Source organism: Vigna angularis, chromosome 3 (genome assembly GCF_016808095.1).
Source record: "Vigna angularis cultivar LongXiaoDou No.4 chromosome 3, ASM1680809v1, whole genome shotgun sequence".
Classification (NCBI taxonomy): Eukaryota; Viridiplantae; Streptophyta; class Magnoliopsida; order Fabales; family Fabaceae; genus Vigna; species Vigna angularis.
Window position 1 is genome coordinate 3,951,974 of NC_068972.1, and position 16,462 is coordinate 3,968,435.

Here is a 16,462-nt window from a genome sequence, read left to right on the forward strand (position 1 = left end):
AAAAGATAGATAAGAGACTAAAAAGTTCAGAATAAAATTCTAAAAGTATTATAATTAAATAAAACATTTAAAAATAGTTAAAAAATAATTCTTAAAAGTACTCTAAATCAGCGTAATCATCTTCATTTATACAAAACTTAATTAAAATTAAAGTTTTTTTTATAAAGTTAAGTATTTTAATTAATTTTTTGTTGATATTTTTCATTTGATTATTTAAAAATTTTATATTTTTTTAATTTTTTCTTTCACTGCATAGTATAATTGTTATTTTTTTTCATCTTTCTTAAATATTATGCGATTAAAATAAAATAACATTATAATAAATATGAAATAAATTATTTTTATTATTTCCATTAAAAACTTACTGGACCGTTCTCTTAACGTTACGTATGTCAAATGTAGTGATAGTTTAATGTTATTGTAAAGATGAAATAAGAATTATATATAAAAAATTATGACTTATTTTAACATATTTTTAATAAAAAAATATATATATTTTTTACAATAGTAATAACATTATATATCAAGCACAAAACCATCACACCTGAAAACAATTAATTAAGAATTCAATAGAAATCGAATTAAAAATATCCAATTAATTTATAGATTTAAAATTTAATTAACCCTCTATATAAATAGATAATGAGATCGTAATATTGTTTGTTTACAAAAGTTGTTAAACTCTGTATTATAATATTTTGGTGGAATTTCCTGATTATGGAAACCAAAGCTTAATGTTGGGTGGTTTTGGTTATACTACGCGTAATGTGATAGCCCCCGCGGAGAAATTCATAAAGTCAAATTAAAGAATACTAATTAATTAATTTTAAGATAAGAAGAAAGGGTAGCTTTCCACCATATCAAGCAAAAGTCATGGTCAGAGTTGTTATCCACTCAACAATTACAACCTAAGAAAAACGTGTCAACATATTCAAACATCCTCAATAGTCAGAACAACTTTGCTTTTCTTGGAAGGGATATATATTCTTGTTTCAATTTTATTTCCTTTAAAAGATAATATATACATGTAGTAATAACTTAACGAAATAATCATAAACTTTTTAGGTAATATGAATAGAATAATATTTATGCATTTGTTTTGTTTTTTTTTCATTTATAGAAGAAATATATTAGGACTGGTTTTTTTATTTTTATAAATAAAAAGTAACAGAACAAAAATATTTAAAAAAACGGAAATAAAAAAGTGGTAGAAACGAAAAGCATATTTACTTCTTAAAAGTGTGGTGGAATGGAAGGATATGAATGGAATAATCCGCGTTGACAATTTGAGCTGTGAAATCTGTGACGGCTCACAGCGCACTCCAGCAACATAAATATGTCCTCCATCGTCACTTTGAACACAGAAAATCAAAGTTGAGTTTGTGAGAGAAAGAGAAAGTTAAGCGACAATGGAAGGTTTGATTCCATATCTGATTCATGCGATGAAGAAGCAAAAGCCTGATATTAAGCGCAGCTACAGAAGCTTCTCCCATTCTGAAAGCTCAAACCGCAGCTACCATTTGCTGTTGGCATCTGATGGATCTTCTCACAGGAGAACAAGGTCTGATTTTCAGCCTCCCACAACTGAGTTCTTAGAGCAGAGACATGGTGCTGATGCTGTATGTCCTTCTGTCAATGTTAAATCTTCTTATGCTGCTCAACACTCTACCAATATCACTGTTCGCCATCGCAATTGATGTCTTCAACATTCATTCTTTTTGGACTTTCAGATATTATGTCTCTTCTAAGGTTTGATTCATTCGTTTAAGACCATGGGTCACTATCAATTGTAATCTTATTGTGTATACTTCTGATCTTGTGTAACCACACTCTGTAATCAATGAATATTAAGAAATTTCAAGAGAAGCTAATCTCTTTTCTTCAGTTACAGATCAAACTTCAGTAATAATTGGTACAGTCGATGGAATTTGCTTCGTTATTTTGGTTATAAAATTATGTTTTTACTTTTATATCGAACACCAAAAAAAAAAGATAAACTCTCTACTATTATATAATTCTATTCATCAAAACTTATTGATGGACTTGTATAATAGAAGTCTAAATATATACACAGTTAAAATAATAAATAAAAAGTATTCTACTCTTTTTTAGACTTTTTACTCCACCTAAATATTTATGTATATATGATCCGATACCCAGAATAATTTATTTATCACATTTTGCAAAACAAATAACAAAATGTTATTGACATAAACTTTTAAGGTAATGAAATATACATAAAAATATATTATGATTATCAAATTAAAACAATTTAATTTCATCAAAACACCAATATACAAAATTCATTAAAATCATTTAACAAATAAAATATCAATTAAAGTTATCATGAAGACTCATTAAATATGATTCACTATAGACTAGCATCTTATTTAAATCAGTGTTTATATTTATAAATGAACCTAAAAATAATGAATCATGATAAGTTCATCACAACTTAAGTTTGTATATCTACAATGCTATGGTGTGCAAGCACTCCACACTTAACTTCTTACCACATGATAACTTAGTTAGATCATTAGTAAAACTCATGACTCTTAAGACAATTTATTTAAAAATTACTGTCACATATATACATATATATACATACATACATACATATATATATATATATATATACAAATATATATATAAATTAATAAATCGGAAGTTTAGAAAAGTCCGGTTGTCTACGTTAACGATACAGTTTCGCCACGTATTAAGATAGATCAAAATGAAACGCTTGCAAATGTGGTGATAAGTATAATTCTGGCCATAACTGGCGTTACGTTGTTTTGTGAAATTCGTTGTCTTCTTGTTTCTAGTTGGAAAACTTTGGGTATGTAGTTAATAGTGATAAAAGAAAACACTTTACAGTTCACGAACATGTAATCCTCCTCACACAGTAGCAAATGTGAAATAGGTAGACGAGACGTCATAAACAAAAAGAAAGAGTCTCACTCTAGATATTGTTCTCTTACCAAAAAAGTAAATTGAAGTTAAAACAAAAACAGTAATCCGAGCTTGTAGGTTGCATATTGCTCTGATGCCCAATAATCAAGCACCTCTGGAAATTGTCCGAAAAGCCACGACTTGATTTTTTTTAAGACAAAAAAGAATAGAGGCTTAGCAAATACGGCTTCCGTTACGAAGCCAAGAGTGCTTCTAACTTAGCAATCTGATCATCCTCATTCTTAGGAACAGGATCCTTGTTAACCTCTTGATACAAATCATGTTTCCACTTGTCTACTCGCGACTTAACGGGTCGATGAACTTGTCTTCCATTAAGTTTATCTCTTCCCCTGTAATTATTGTCGCCTCCACTGCCCCCAAACCTTACTCTTGACGAAAAACCATCCCTCCTTGCTTCACTCTTATTGAGTGCTCTGCCCTCTGTAATTTGTTTCTCAGGTCTATCCAGATGATGAGGATTGCTGCTTCTTTCCTCCTTCCTTTCATTCCTTTCCATAAAATGGTCTGTATGGCTTGACTTTACTGCTACCATTGGAGCTGGATTAGCATCTGCTGAATCCACAGGAATCTTCTTCTCCCTGAATGCTCGTCGTTTCCTCATAGTAGGGGGTAGATCGTCTTTTCTTTCGGCAAAACCATCTCTTTTCTGCAAATTATCATTCAGTTTCACCTGAGATTTCATATTCGTTTGCTCTCTACTTTGACCTGTCTCCAACCTTTCATTATCGTCTTTACCCTGAGTAAAGACTTTTCCTGCATGCAATGAAAGAATATTTTATGATTCATTTCAGTGTATTGAGTCAATCTAAATATCATTCATGCACAATAAAGCCGAAGTAAGCTTACCACCAGCTTCCCTTTGTCCATTGCTTCGACCAGCCTGCCCAGTACTACCCCGTTCTTCATGCTGTTATACAACAAGCATAGGCAAGCCTAAGATGGTTATATATGGTGGCACTTGAAGGCATGGGACTGAACCAGAATCCGCTACATCAGCCCAGAAAAATAGTTTGCATATACTGAATAACAGTTAATCATATACAAGGAATTTTAAACCTATTAATCAAATGAATCTCATGTCATCTTGAAAATGATAATTGAGACATTTCCTTTTCGATATAGCAAAAAAGTAAGAGGCAAAAGTAGATAAATATAGCAACTTCTTACAAATCAAGTGTGGTAAGAATAAAAACTTGTTAGGATATTTACCTTGTTTATCAGTAATATATTTTGTCTAGGGTTACCTTATTTATCATGATTATATTGTGTCTAGGACTACCCTATTTATCATGTTATCTCCCTCTCTCAATCTCAACTCTGTCATTTTGAAGAAGTGTGGGAAAGCAAATGATTTGATATCATACAGGTCGGACAACAACTATGCAAGTATAAACTACCCAGTCATACAACGTTTAAACTAAAAAGAAAGTACCACTTGTTTTCTTTTGATAACATTTCTAGTTCACATTTCACCTCGAATAACAATACCATGTACCGATCCCATCAATCAATATTGAATAATTTGCAAGTCGGGACAAGTTGTATTGGTTAAATATCGAGATAAAGGTCATGGCCAATAATTTTCATTACAATTGCAAGGCCAAGCAAATGAAATCGCTCACAAGTCGTACCAGACAGCTAATGGCGTGAAACAGAGTAACAATTAGTCTATCACGTTTTTCTCCCTGCACCTTCCTTTCCCAAAACAATACAAACCATTTACTAGCGCCACAATACAACTGATTCTGTGCAATTGCAATCCAAGGCCATATGCAATGACTGTGAACTCAAGTTCACAACTAAATCACGGGGAATGACTTAACTAGGTAGTGTATAACATTAACAAATATAATTTTTTTTCTAAAATGACTAAATACTAACCAAAAATGTTCATGGGAATGACATTCCTGGGTATAATATTCAGGGGATTTTGCTCCTGGGAAAGAAATAGTATCCTATGAAACACTCACCCACTGAGATAAGTTTAGTACCTATTTTTAACATCAAAGAAATTTTTTAGCATTCGTAAATTACAAAAAGAAAAACTAGGGGATTTGACTCCTGGGAAAGAAATATTATATTATGAAACAAGTAATTACTGATATTAGGTTTAGTACCTATTTTTAACATCAGAGAAATTTTTTTGGCATAGGTAAATTACGACAAAAAAAAATTGAGTAGAGAGCAAGACTTACAACTTCCTGATCGTGATTCGAGAGTACAACTCAAAATCAGAACAATTATTGGGAGAAAGTAAATAGTTTAACCGCTTAAACAGAGCAGGGGAATGATACATTTATTTTTTCTTTTATTTCCTACAAATCCCTTTTGGCTTGACACACTTACCAGGAACTCAAGAAGGGACTTAAACAGAATATAAACAAGATAAAATTCATCATAGAAATTTGAGCACAATTAGTATCATAACTCGGTGCCCTGAGAAATAGAAATGGCTCATGCATTTGTGACCTGGTAATAAGAGCGAGATCTTGATGGCTGAGACGAATGTTTGGATGGCTGTCCATGATCATTTGAATTTGATTTCTTGGGAGCAGAAGCATCGAAAGGTTCTCGCCTAGAATGATGTGGTGGCGGCGGGTTTCTCTTATCTCCACCATCAGAGGTTACTCTGTTCCTGTCCCTTTCTCTTTCTTGTCTACCATCCCTTCTATATCTCTTGGGACTACAGCCCACAACCCCAAAAACAACATTCAAAAACGAAACCATCTATGTATTTTCCCCATAACTGTAAGCAATGCATTTAAAATTAAGCCAACCCCCGTGTAATCGAAAAAAAAAACATGGAATTGCGATATTGGAACAGTTAACCCAATGCACTACGTGAAATGTTAGGTTCAAGTGAAAAGCAGACAATTGTTATTAGGTTGAAAATGGGAATGGGAATTGAAATCGGAGTGAGAAGAGAGAGCACCTTGGTTCTTGATCGAACTTGGAGTGGCGACGCTTGGAATCAGAGTCTCGATGAGACATTAGGTTTTTTTCTGTCGAAAATTGGAAAGGATTAGGATTAGGGCTAACCATGTTTCAGTTTCAAATATAGTAAAAGTGATTCATTTTAGATCTCACAATCGTCATTGAACACACTACCCACCTCAAATATCAAATTTGTTTATCGCATATTGAAGATATTATTACTTGAACAAATATAGTTATTTTTTTTAATTTTAGTTTGAAATAAATCATACACAACATAATTTAAATCACAGAATAATAGTCGTTAATTAAACCTTAACACTTTGGCAATTTCATCACATCCTATATTAATAATGAGTAGACTTAGAACTTCGCATGAATTGTATAAATATATAAAATTCAGATAAAATTATTCTATTAATGATAAAAGTTGGAAGTTTAATATCTGTGTGTGTGAAATGCTTTATCAAGTAAAATTTAAAATGTGTAAAAAAAATATTCAAAATTTAAAAAATAAGTTAAGTTAATAGACTTAAAATTATTGATACATATGTCAGTTTTATAAGAAGAATTAAGTATGCTAGTTGTTAAGCTAGTGTTTACTGCATAAAATTAACAATAGTGCATGCCTCAGCACATTCATATTCATCTTCTATTTGTTTGCTTTGTGGAATTAGTCTGTGGAGAAACATGTTACCTGGTATCATTTTTGAGGACGCTAAGGAGACAAATAATGAAACGAAAATATCCGATAGAAAAAGAAAGCAGAAAAGCAAAAAAAAAAATGGAGGGAGAAAGGAGTACGTGCTTTTGGAGAGTGTAGAGAGTTTCTCTTGTGGTCAAGGGTGAATTTACGATAATTATTTCCATCTTACAACTTTTGTTAGGATTATGTTAGTAAAACACTAAGCTTAATACAAAAAAACTCCATTTCATCAACACTATTAATGAAAAACATGGTTGAGATAAGTATGTTTGTAAGAAGTGATTTCGCTATATTAAAAATATAATTGTTAAGTGAATGATCAATGATAAAGTTTCTTAGAAAGGTTTATAATAAATTTATAACTAATTTCTTTTTATCTTTTTAAAAATATAAATTCTTTGTATATTCTCGATAATTTTATGTTATTATTCTGATACATCGTTGAGCGGTATTGACATTAAACATCAGTTTCATTGTATAAGTCTGGAAGCATTTTAGTTCCAGCCGTTGAGTGTCCTGAATGTTTTTGTGTTAAATGGCAATAAGACCACTGAGCGCCATTATTGTATTGTAGGTCGGGAGCATTTTAGCTCCAAGACGCAAATAACACAAACTTTTTCCAAAAGAATGATGTTGAACGTTAGTATTATCTCTAAGTGCCTGTCTTTAAGAAAAGTTTGACACTAAGCAACACATATGAGCGCCAATTTGTATAATTGGATTTGTCTCCTTCTTTGGTTGTTTCATATACATCTATGATGGAAGTGATATATGATTATAATATTGTTTATTTCTAATTGAGGATATGATATGGTTGTGGACACCTACGGTGATGGTGTTGAAGGATTTTCAAAGAGAAATTATTTGTGGTGATGACTTTAGTGCATGCATTGACATTTGTGATTCAGTAAGAGTATAATGTATTATACAATGAAGAGTAGTATAAGGTTTTAGTCTATGGATATTGTTTGGTCATAGACATAAAAGAGAATAATCTTGTGTGTGGTCGAGTGATAACCCTTAGAGGCTAGACTCTACTGTACTTAGAAACCACCACAGGTGCATACCTTTAGTAAGTTTTGATATCAAGATCATGTATCCTGATAATCGAGTCTAGTGTTAATTGTTTGTATGTATCTATATGATTTATTGTATTTAATTCATGCTTAGTTTATATTTGATATGATTTAATTGTCTTAGATAATTATTTTGCACATTAGTTTATTCTGTTGTTTCTTTTGTGTTTCTTGTGTTCTGTTTTTTTTTACAATGATCAGTTTATTGTTTAATATTTTATATAATTATTTTACTTTTTTCTAATTATTGTTTCTTTCTAAATATTGAATATTTGACAATATCAAATTTTTTATGATTTCTTATGAAAGTTAATTAATAAATATTAAAAGAATATGAAAGTGGATGAATACTTGTATACCCATTATCAATGAAAATGATGCAAAAATTTCATATCATATAATAAAGATAATTATGAATTTATACTCATGGAATAAAATAATGTAATTAGCTTTTCTGTCAAGGTTCACTTTGTCCAGTTGTCATTCCTAATTAATACTAAGTAACTATAAAATATGTCTAAAATGTAAGACTTTATTCATGTAAACAACTTAATACTTATTTAATATTTTATCTCACATTTATTTATAAAGTGATATTATTTGAACAACTACTCCGAGATATTACCAATCTAAATAACTATATTACATTGATTAAATCTACAAAAATATATAAAAAAATACTATAATATTTAAGTTTAATGCTTAACAGGTGAGTGGTTTTCCATCTTTTATGTTTAGTAGTAGTAGTGATTTCATTACTCATCATACCTAAGTAGCCTTTATTGAATCTAATACACTATAGCCCTCTGTAAGTTGCATGCAAACCAAAAAATATATATAGTCATAAGTCAAGAAAACTTAAAAATATTCATGAATCTTTTATTTTGGTGGCAAAAATGAGTTGTAATAACACACTTAACAGTAGTTTATTATTTGGATTAAGATGGCACAACAGTTCATGGAATTTAAATTTTTTTAACCAATCAATCTTTATGAAACACTATATATACATGTAATGCACCACTATATATGTGGTTGATGATGATTCCCACAGTAACTAACTAATTTTGTGTATATTTAAGCATGAAGATGCATTCCTCTTCAGATGCCACTTTAATATTTCTAAGTGTTCATAAAAAAATAAAAACCATTCTAGTGCTCTTTTAGGTTTATAAAAATAAAAAAAATGATTTTATTCACGATTCGATTAACTTTTAATGATAAACATTTTACGCTACATGCCAAATATTTAGTAATGAATATTTTATTTTATTAACACGTAACAAGAAATAGAACAAACTTCATAAATGTAAGAGTTTAATAATACATATCAATAATCAATTATCATTTATACCATTTGTACAAGATAACACACAAAATAAAATTATAATACAATCAAATTCATAACCCATTTCTACCTTTCTTCCATTTTTATATATCTGACTTATTTTTATTTTATATTAGTCATGAGGTATGCTTTGTAAGTTGTAGCATAGAGCCGAAGATGATTCACGGGACATCATTGGAGTCCATAATTCGAATTATTCATGTATGTGCTTTCAACCGAATTATATATATTTCTTATTTAATTTGTACCTTTCATTGTATTTGAAGCTAAAATCAACTTTTAGTTTTGTAAAATTATTGGACTGCTCTACTAATTTTATGACAAGATTCGCATAGCAGTGTCACGACAAAACATCATCTCCGTTATTTTTACTGCAGTTATCATGTTATGATTTATATCTATATATCTTTAAATTACTTTCCCATGTGATAGTTGTCTTCATTTTATTTGTTTACATAAAATTATATCTTTATTAATTTTTTGGTTCGTAAAGTAGTATATTAGTGTCACTGTTTAGTCCAAAAATGAAAAAAAATGATAATTTATTATTATTATAAATAGTTAAACTTAGAGATTTATTTACAAGTGATAACATATTTTAGAAGATAAAATGATGTTGCATCCTAAATAAAGGAAATGCTTCTTTGATTAAACATAAATAAAAAATGAACACTAAATAAAGGGTTTGTTTGATTGGTGAAGTGAAAAAGTTGGTGCAGAGGCTGCTATTTGCTGTTCACCGCCTCTCCTGCCCTCTGCTAATCTTGCCTTTCTTTTTGCTGTTCCCTCCCTCCTAATTTCCAGTTCCACCCTCTTTATACACTGTCAGATTTATTTATATAACAAATTACGTAACAAAATAAGAGATAAACAGAACAAGTGTATGATAAAATGAAAATATTACATCCACAAAAACTATGAAAATTATTACATTTTAGATTTTACTGTTTTTGTCAGCTAATTTAGCCTTTTGAATGTGTTGTATTGTATTACGCGTCTTCATATATAACGGTCACTGAGATTTGGATCGTTGTTTTATTCAGTAAGTTAATTGATGGTTGGTTTTTACTTTCAGCACTTTTTTGTTCTGAAATGGATATTTTGGATCATAATTTTAACATCTATTCGAAAATATAAAAAAGACAATAATAGATTCTTTGAACAAAAGACAAAATGTAGATCAACTGATAAACTACTTTGATTTCGTTAGACTCATACAATTAAATCAGCCTTTTCTATGCAACAAATTGCTTAGAAACAGTACACAATAAAAAATAAAAACAAGGAAAACATAGATAAGGCGATTTTCTGACTCACAAGTAATGCATTTAGCTCTACTTAATTATTATAACCGGTAAAAGGTGCATTGTGTAAGAGAGGTTTTTCTTTTCTTTTGCAGTACCAGGGGAAGTTCTTTATGTACTACACGGTTTTCTGCTGCAATATATACCCCTGATACTAACTTGAAATTTATACTTCTTTGATCAGTGTAAAGATGAAAGGCTGCGACTTTTTGTTCATTACCATTTGCCTTTTACTGATATCAGGTTTCTATCCGTGCCTTCATTCCCTCTCTGTCAATGCCAGACACTTATTCATTCTCTCATACCATTTCTAATATATATTCTCAACATGTGCAGGGCTTGGCGTCCATACTTTGTCTTATGATTATTCTGCTACCACAAAGGTAATAACGTTTCCTCACCAATGGTTTCATTTACTATAATCTGGAAAGTTCACGCTAGAGCATTCTTTCTGAGATGAAAAAGATGTTTTCTATGTCATTTTAACAAATTCATTTTATAAATTATAGCTTAAACCAGACTAGATATAGCTATGTGGTTGCCTCAGCGGTTAGTACACAAACTTACTTGTGTTGCCTTTAATTTGAAAATATGCAGTGTTTAGTAGAACCTGAGAGAGCGCAGTATGGAGGAGGAATTATAGTAAATCCAGAATTTGATCACAACATAGATAGTTGGAAAGTGTTTGGAAAAGGGTCAATCAAGGAACAAATATCGAATGAAGGCAATAGATTCATTGTTGCTCACAACAGAACACAACCGTTGGATAGTTTCTCTCAGAAGGTCCAACTTCAGAAAGGCATGCTATACACCTTTTCTGGTAGCTTCACTTTCTCCATTGTTTGCTTATATCACATCTCTTTCACTAAGATTCATTTAAGGAATGTTTTGACATGGATGCACCACTTTTCTGAAACATTTTGAATGATCGTTTTTCTCCCTTCTCCATATTCAGCTTGGTTTCAGGTGAGTGAAGGAAGTGACACGGTGTCAGTGATGTTCAGAACAAAAGAAAGTGAACTGGTACGAGGTGGCCAGGTGATAGCAAAACATGGATGCTGGACCCTTCTAAAAGGTGGCATAGCTGCAAACTTTTCAAGCCCTGTTGAAATTCTTTTTGAGGTGAAACACATTCTGGATTTATACCTACCATTCTTTCAGCGAGAAAACCGTTACTGGGACCAAAATGAAAATCAAGATAGATATCAACAACAACCAAAAACATAATTATACCTGCCTATTTTCATCTTGTCTTAGTTTACATGTTTCCTAAAAATTCAACTGAAGTAATACTACAGGGCACCAATTTGTGGGAATAAAATGCATATAAAATTAAAGGAATTATAAGTTTGTGAATTGCGTGAGATAACTTCATTTTGTGTGTATTTTGATATATGTTTCGTTAGCTAAAATTTGTTGAACCCTGTAGAGCAAAAATTCAACTGTGGAAATATGGGCTGACAATGTCTCGTTACAACCATTCACGAAAAAGCAGTGGAGATCACAACAAGATGCCAGCATTGAGAGGGTAAGCTTATAAGCAAATCCCACCCTCTTCACAAAGTCGTGAAATTTAAATCAAACTCAATCTTACAAAACTAATAAGAAGGGTTTGTACCCACTTATTTTTAGTTAACCTGGGACTTCTAACATTAGGGAAAGAACCATTGCATTTATTTTAATACCACTACTAAAATGAAATTCACCAATTGTTAGTCAAGCATATGGTCATTATTAAGAGTATGACAGCAGTAGCAAACCAAATTGCATAGACAAAATCAGTAGCATAGACAAAATCAGTGGCAGTAAATAGTAGACTATAAAATACATTTCTTTTTTGTTGTCTTACTTTTTATTTTCTCTTTGATCTTCTAAATTTACCCTGGTCTCTGAAAATGTGTGTGTGGGACTAAATAATTTTTTGTCAATTTACCATACTAACAACGCTAAGTTGATTGACTTAACAAACATCCATGTAACCTGTCACAAATTGTCATGTGTGCTACTTGATCAAAGTATAAATCTTTGAACTTGGGACCAAATTCAAACTAAAATTAACATAAGAACCAGAAAGTATTTGAACCTAATTCGTACAAGGAAACAAAAGTTACGTCTTGATATAAAACATGCAGGTACGTAAGAGGAGAGTGAGATTCCAAATAACCCGTGTAAGTGAAACAGCATTGAAAGGAGCTACAGTCATCGCCACACCAGTAAAGTTGAACTTCCCATTTGGATGTGGAATGAACCATTACATCCTCACAAACAAAGACTACCAGAATTGGTTTGTGTCTAGGTTCAAATTCGCAACCTTCACTAATGAGATGAAGTGGTACAGTACAGAGAAAGAGCAAGGCGTGGAAAACTATACTGTCGCAGATGCCATGCTGAAATTTACCAAAGAGAATGGCATTTCTGTGAGAGGCCATAACATTTTCTGGGACGATCCAAAATATCAGCTTGAATGGGTCAAGACCCTATCACCTGAGGATTTGAAAAAAGCAGCAGCAAAAAGAATGGAATCTGTGGTTTCAAGATACAAAGGACAACTGATTGCATGGGATGTGATGAATGAGAATCTCCACTTCCACTTCTTTGAGGACAAACTCGGCCAAAACGCCTCTGCAGAAGCATATGCAACAGCTTACGAGCTTGATTCAACGCCAAAAATGTTCCTGAATGAGTATAACACCATTGAATATAGTGGGGATGAGGCCTCCAGCCCTGTCAACTATATAAAGAAAATTAAGGAGATTCTGTCGTTTCCAGGAGTAGCTGGAATGTCAGCAGCAATAGGGTTGCAAGGCCATTTTGCAAGTGGCCAGCCAAACCTTGCTTACATGAGGTCATCTCTTGATCTTCTTGCTACAACTGGACTTCCAATGTGGCTCACAGAAGTCAGTGTGGATCCACAACCAAGTCAGGTATTTCCTTAACTTCAAAAAATATTTTTATGAATTTCTCCTTCATGAACCAACTTTACCTTGTAACATTACACATTAAGTCATGGTGTAGATTTGGTTATAAAGTTTATTAAAATAAATTAAACAAAAGGTGTATTTTGATTAATCAGAATACACTATCAGCCGGTGTAAGCAAAACAGTCCTATATTTTCACTAAATCACACAACGTCATGTGTGTACTGTAAATTTGCTGGTATTTTTAACAAGTACCTTAGCTATAACAGTTTCTGCTGAATCAGTATATTTTTTTTTTCTGATAGAGTATGGAAATTACTCATCAAATTATTTCCTTTAGTTCTTCTCAAAGACCCCTAAAAGCAAAAGGGATAAACTTTTATCTTTTTATCTATTAAAAAATAGAAAAAGAAGGAAATTTCAGTGTACCAGCATGGTGACTGACTGCATTATCTTTACTTTGGTCATTTTGGTTTGCTGAATAGGCAGAGTATTTGGAAGAAGTACTGAGAGAGGCGTACTCTCATCCTGGTGTTGATGGGATTATAATGTTTTCTGGTCCAGCACAAGCTGGTTTCAATGCCACTACTCTGGCGGATGAGAATTTCAAAAATACTCCTGCTGGAGACGTTGTGGACAAGCTCATTCGGGAGTGGGGGACTGGGCCTAACATTGCCACAGCAGATGGCAGAGGAATCGTAGATATTTCACTGCACCATGGAGATTATGATGTAACTGTCACACATCCTCGAATCCACTCCCCTAGAAAGTTGAATCTGAGTGTAAAGAGAGATTTATCCCTTGAAACCATTCATGTGAAAATGTATTAATAAAATAAGATTGTAATAGAATGGTCGTCAGCATCATGATTGATTTACCTGGTAAATTAGTAACATAAGTAGTTAGTTAAGTTGTTGTAATTTGTGCTGATAAAAAAAAAGTTGTAATTTGTGAGATATTTTCAACTTAGAACATTAAGAGAGATATTTTCTTGCAATTTGTGATAGAATTTGGGCATTAGGAATTGTTGTAGGTGGCAGTTCATATGCTGATGTTATACGGCAGCCATGGGCAAGAGTGGATCAAGTGAGAACAATCTCAAAAGGGTAGTATTTGTGGGCCATTTGCAAGATAAGATTGTTAAAGGATGATTGTCAGAATCAGTACTCTAAAGTCGGAAACTAAGGTTAGATTGATCCATCAAAGAAAGGTAAAAATTCTGATATTTTCCACAATAAAACCAAAGGACCTTCTTTTCAGTAATCTCTAAATAAAAAATATACCGTTTGTCAGAAACCTGCTACCAACCAGTGATCAAATCTAATAGAACATAAGTTCAAATCAATGCTACATAAAAAGTTCCGTATACATCAACTGAGAACTCTTTTTCACAGTAAAAAACGAAAATAAAATACAATAAAGTCCAAACAACTAAAAAATTGTGTTTCTGATTGCAAAACCAGCTTTCCTACCTATTCAACAACCAGCTGGACAAACTGCAAAAATGAAGAAAGAGATGAATTATACTTAATTTCTCCTTCCCATTGAGATCTCCACACACAAACGAGATAAAAGTCACTTGTTATGGGTTGGATTTGAGTTGCTTGGAGGATTCTTCCTTAAACTTGTGGTTACTGGTCTCTGAGTGGCCTCATACTCTATTTTCAATTTTTCTATACTTGCAGAGCAAGAGGAGGCACGAGCTAGCAGCTTCCGTGGCGGACAACTGCGAATCCAATTACTTCTAGTTTCATCAGTGATTGCAACTATAGAGCAAATGAAGAAGTGTGCGAGAATCAAGACAAATAGGCCCACACGTTGAGTGGTTTTCATGGCAGAGTCTAGTGTAAACACAACAATCGAAGACAGGTAGAAAGAACGGAGCTCTGGTGCTTGGAACTATCCCATAGGAAAATAGCAAGGCGTTGTAGTTTGTGTCTAAGATAAAAGAAGGGAAGTATAGTGATGTATCTGAAGTGGATCAATCTTTTCTATTTGTTTGTTGGTGACAAGTGAAGACTATGAGACAATGAAGAAAAGCATTCAAGGTTTTTTTAGCAATAACACTCAATAGCTGTGTGAAAGAATCAGATTCAGGGAATTGAAGAGGAAGTAGAAGAATGATGCATGGGTTATTTAACCTCTGCCATGTTCTTTGTTGTGTAGTGGGGTAGAACATGGAATGGAAGGAGCTTATCATGTGATCCTTAATCAAATCCCATACTTCTGACATTTCCACAATCTTTCCATCACATGCCAATACATATCATGTGACTAATCACATGATATATTAATGGGTTTCCTCATTTGGCTATATTACTTTTCATTATACAGCTAAACCTAGCTGGGTAAGATCACTGTCTAGGAGCATGAAGCTTCTTCCTCCCAAGGGAAGTATCTTTTACAGCCTCTCCACACATGTAACAGAAACACTGCCGTGAGTTATAATGCAATTGTATTTTTTGTATAGAACTCAATAACAAACCAATTATACTTGCAGACACATCTTGTCTATGGAAGATATTTATTAGGGAACACGCAGTACGTCACTTTTTCATGGTTCGCAGAATTTGGTGTAAAGGATGTAACCTTTTCTAAATGGTATTTTATAAAGGTTTTGAGGTTTCACGCAGATATTTTTATAGGGGATGTGGTATTTATAAATCAAAGTGTCTTTCTTGTTTAGAATTAAATTTGCATGTGAGACTGCAGGTTCAATATTCTTTCTGCTGATGAAAACATATGGTCCATGTCAGCAAGAATAAAATATAATATGCAACAGCGACCTTAATAAAATATTTTAGTTACACTGACTAGTTTAATCAAATTAGTTCATGAATCATGTTCAGATGCTGCTCCCTTGAACTCAGAAGCACCTTTCTACATGGTTTATTGTTTTGTTTATGTTGACTGATTTCGGCATGTTTTCATCTACCTGACTGATTATGCAAGTGACTTCGATTCATAAGCTTGTTGTCTTAGTTGTCATCAAAAACTCCATAATTCTTCTTATGGTTATTTTGCCCTTTGTTTTGCTATTAGTCTAGTTTGGTCACTTGACATAAGTAAGCATTTTCTGATTGGAAAAGACATTTAATTTTGTAGCTTTAACAGCCAGACAAACAGATTTCATCATAGCAACAATTCCCCAACATATGAAGTATAATCTCAATCATCTTCTTTCCCACACCTGATCTTAAAATAT

The 16,462-nt window shown here is 32.3% G+C and overlaps 3 protein-coding genes across 4 annotated transcripts; 2 read left to right on the forward strand and 1 right to left on the reverse strand.

Moving 5' to 3' along the window:
• Positions 1-1,293: 1,293 nt before the first annotated feature.
• Positions 1,294-1,890, forward strand: LOC108325166 (uncharacterized). Its single transcript, XM_017558186.2, has one exon. The coding sequence runs from the start codon at positions 1,410-1,412 to the stop codon at positions 1,695-1,697; it is 288 nt and encodes a 95-aa protein (XP_017413675.1). The 5' UTR covers positions 1,294-1,409; the 3' UTR covers positions 1,698-1,890.
• A 1,042-nt stretch (positions 1,891-2,932) lies between these two features.
• LOC108326532 (uncharacterized) lies at positions 2,933-6,062 on the reverse strand. Of its 2 annotated transcripts, none has more exons than XM_017560092.2 (4): positions 5,903-6,062; positions 5,440-5,653; positions 3,817-3,877; positions 2,933-3,723 (listed from the first exon to the last, which is right to left on the reverse strand). In XM_017560092.2, exons 1-4 carry the CDS (start codon positions 6,010-6,012, stop codon positions 3,143-3,145), a joined length of 966 nt encoding a protein of 321 aa, XP_017415581.1. In that variant the 5' UTR covers positions 6,013-6,062; the 3' UTR covers positions 2,933-3,142. The 2 variants fall into 2 exon arrangements, with proteins under 2 accessions (XP_017415581.1, XP_052730270.1); XM_052874310.1 differs by having other exon boundaries at positions 5,440-5,716; positions 5,903-6,014.
• A 4,329-nt stretch (positions 6,063-10,391) lies between these two features.
• On the forward strand, positions 10,392-14,417 carry LOC108325505 (endo-1,4-beta-xylanase 5-like). The gene is made up of 7 exons (XM_017558588.2): positions 10,392-10,581; positions 10,675-10,721; positions 10,936-11,158; positions 11,294-11,460; positions 11,768-11,866; positions 12,471-13,262; positions 13,743-14,417. The coding sequence occupies exons 1-7, from the start codon at positions 10,530-10,532 to the stop codon at positions 14,085-14,087; spliced, it is 1,725 nt and encodes a 574-aa protein (XP_017414077.1). The 5' UTR covers positions 10,392-10,529; the 3' UTR covers positions 14,088-14,417.
• Positions 14,418-16,462: the final 2,045 nt, after the last annotated feature.

What these genes read in the sequence shown, in the direction of transcription:
- LOC108326532 (XM_017560092.2), bottom strand. Translation starts at nt 6,012, where the DNA reads ATGGTTAGCCCTAATCCTAATCCTTTCCAATTTTCGACAGAAAAAAAC. An exon ending in AAGTTCGATCAAGAACCAAG is followed by an intron (nt 5,654 to 5,902) that starts GTGCTCTCTCTT and finishes TGTGGGCTGTAG; the next exon opens with TCCCAAGAGATATAGAAGGG. An exon ending in GATCTCGCTCTTATTACCAG is followed by an intron (nt 3,878 to 5,439) that starts GTCACAAATGCA and finishes GTTGTATAACAG; the next exon opens with CATGAAGAACGGGGTAGTAC.
- LOC108325505 (XM_017558588.2), top strand. Translation starts at nt 10,530, where the DNA reads ATGAAAGGCTGCGACTTTTTGTTCATTACCATTTGCCTTTTACTGATA. An exon ending in AAGATGCCAGCATTGAGAGG is followed by an intron (nt 11,867 to 12,470) that starts GTAAGCTTATAA and finishes TAAAACATGCAG; the next exon opens with GTACGTAAGAGGAGAGTGAG. An exon ending in TGGATCCACAACCAAGTCAG is followed by an intron (nt 13,263 to 13,742) that starts GTATTTCCTTAA and finishes TTTGCTGAATAG; the next exon opens with GCAGAGTATTTGGAAGAAGT.
- LOC108325166 (XM_017558186.2), top strand. Translation starts at nt 1,410, where the DNA reads ATGGAAGGTTTGATTCCATATCTGATTCATGCGATGAAGAAGCAAAAG.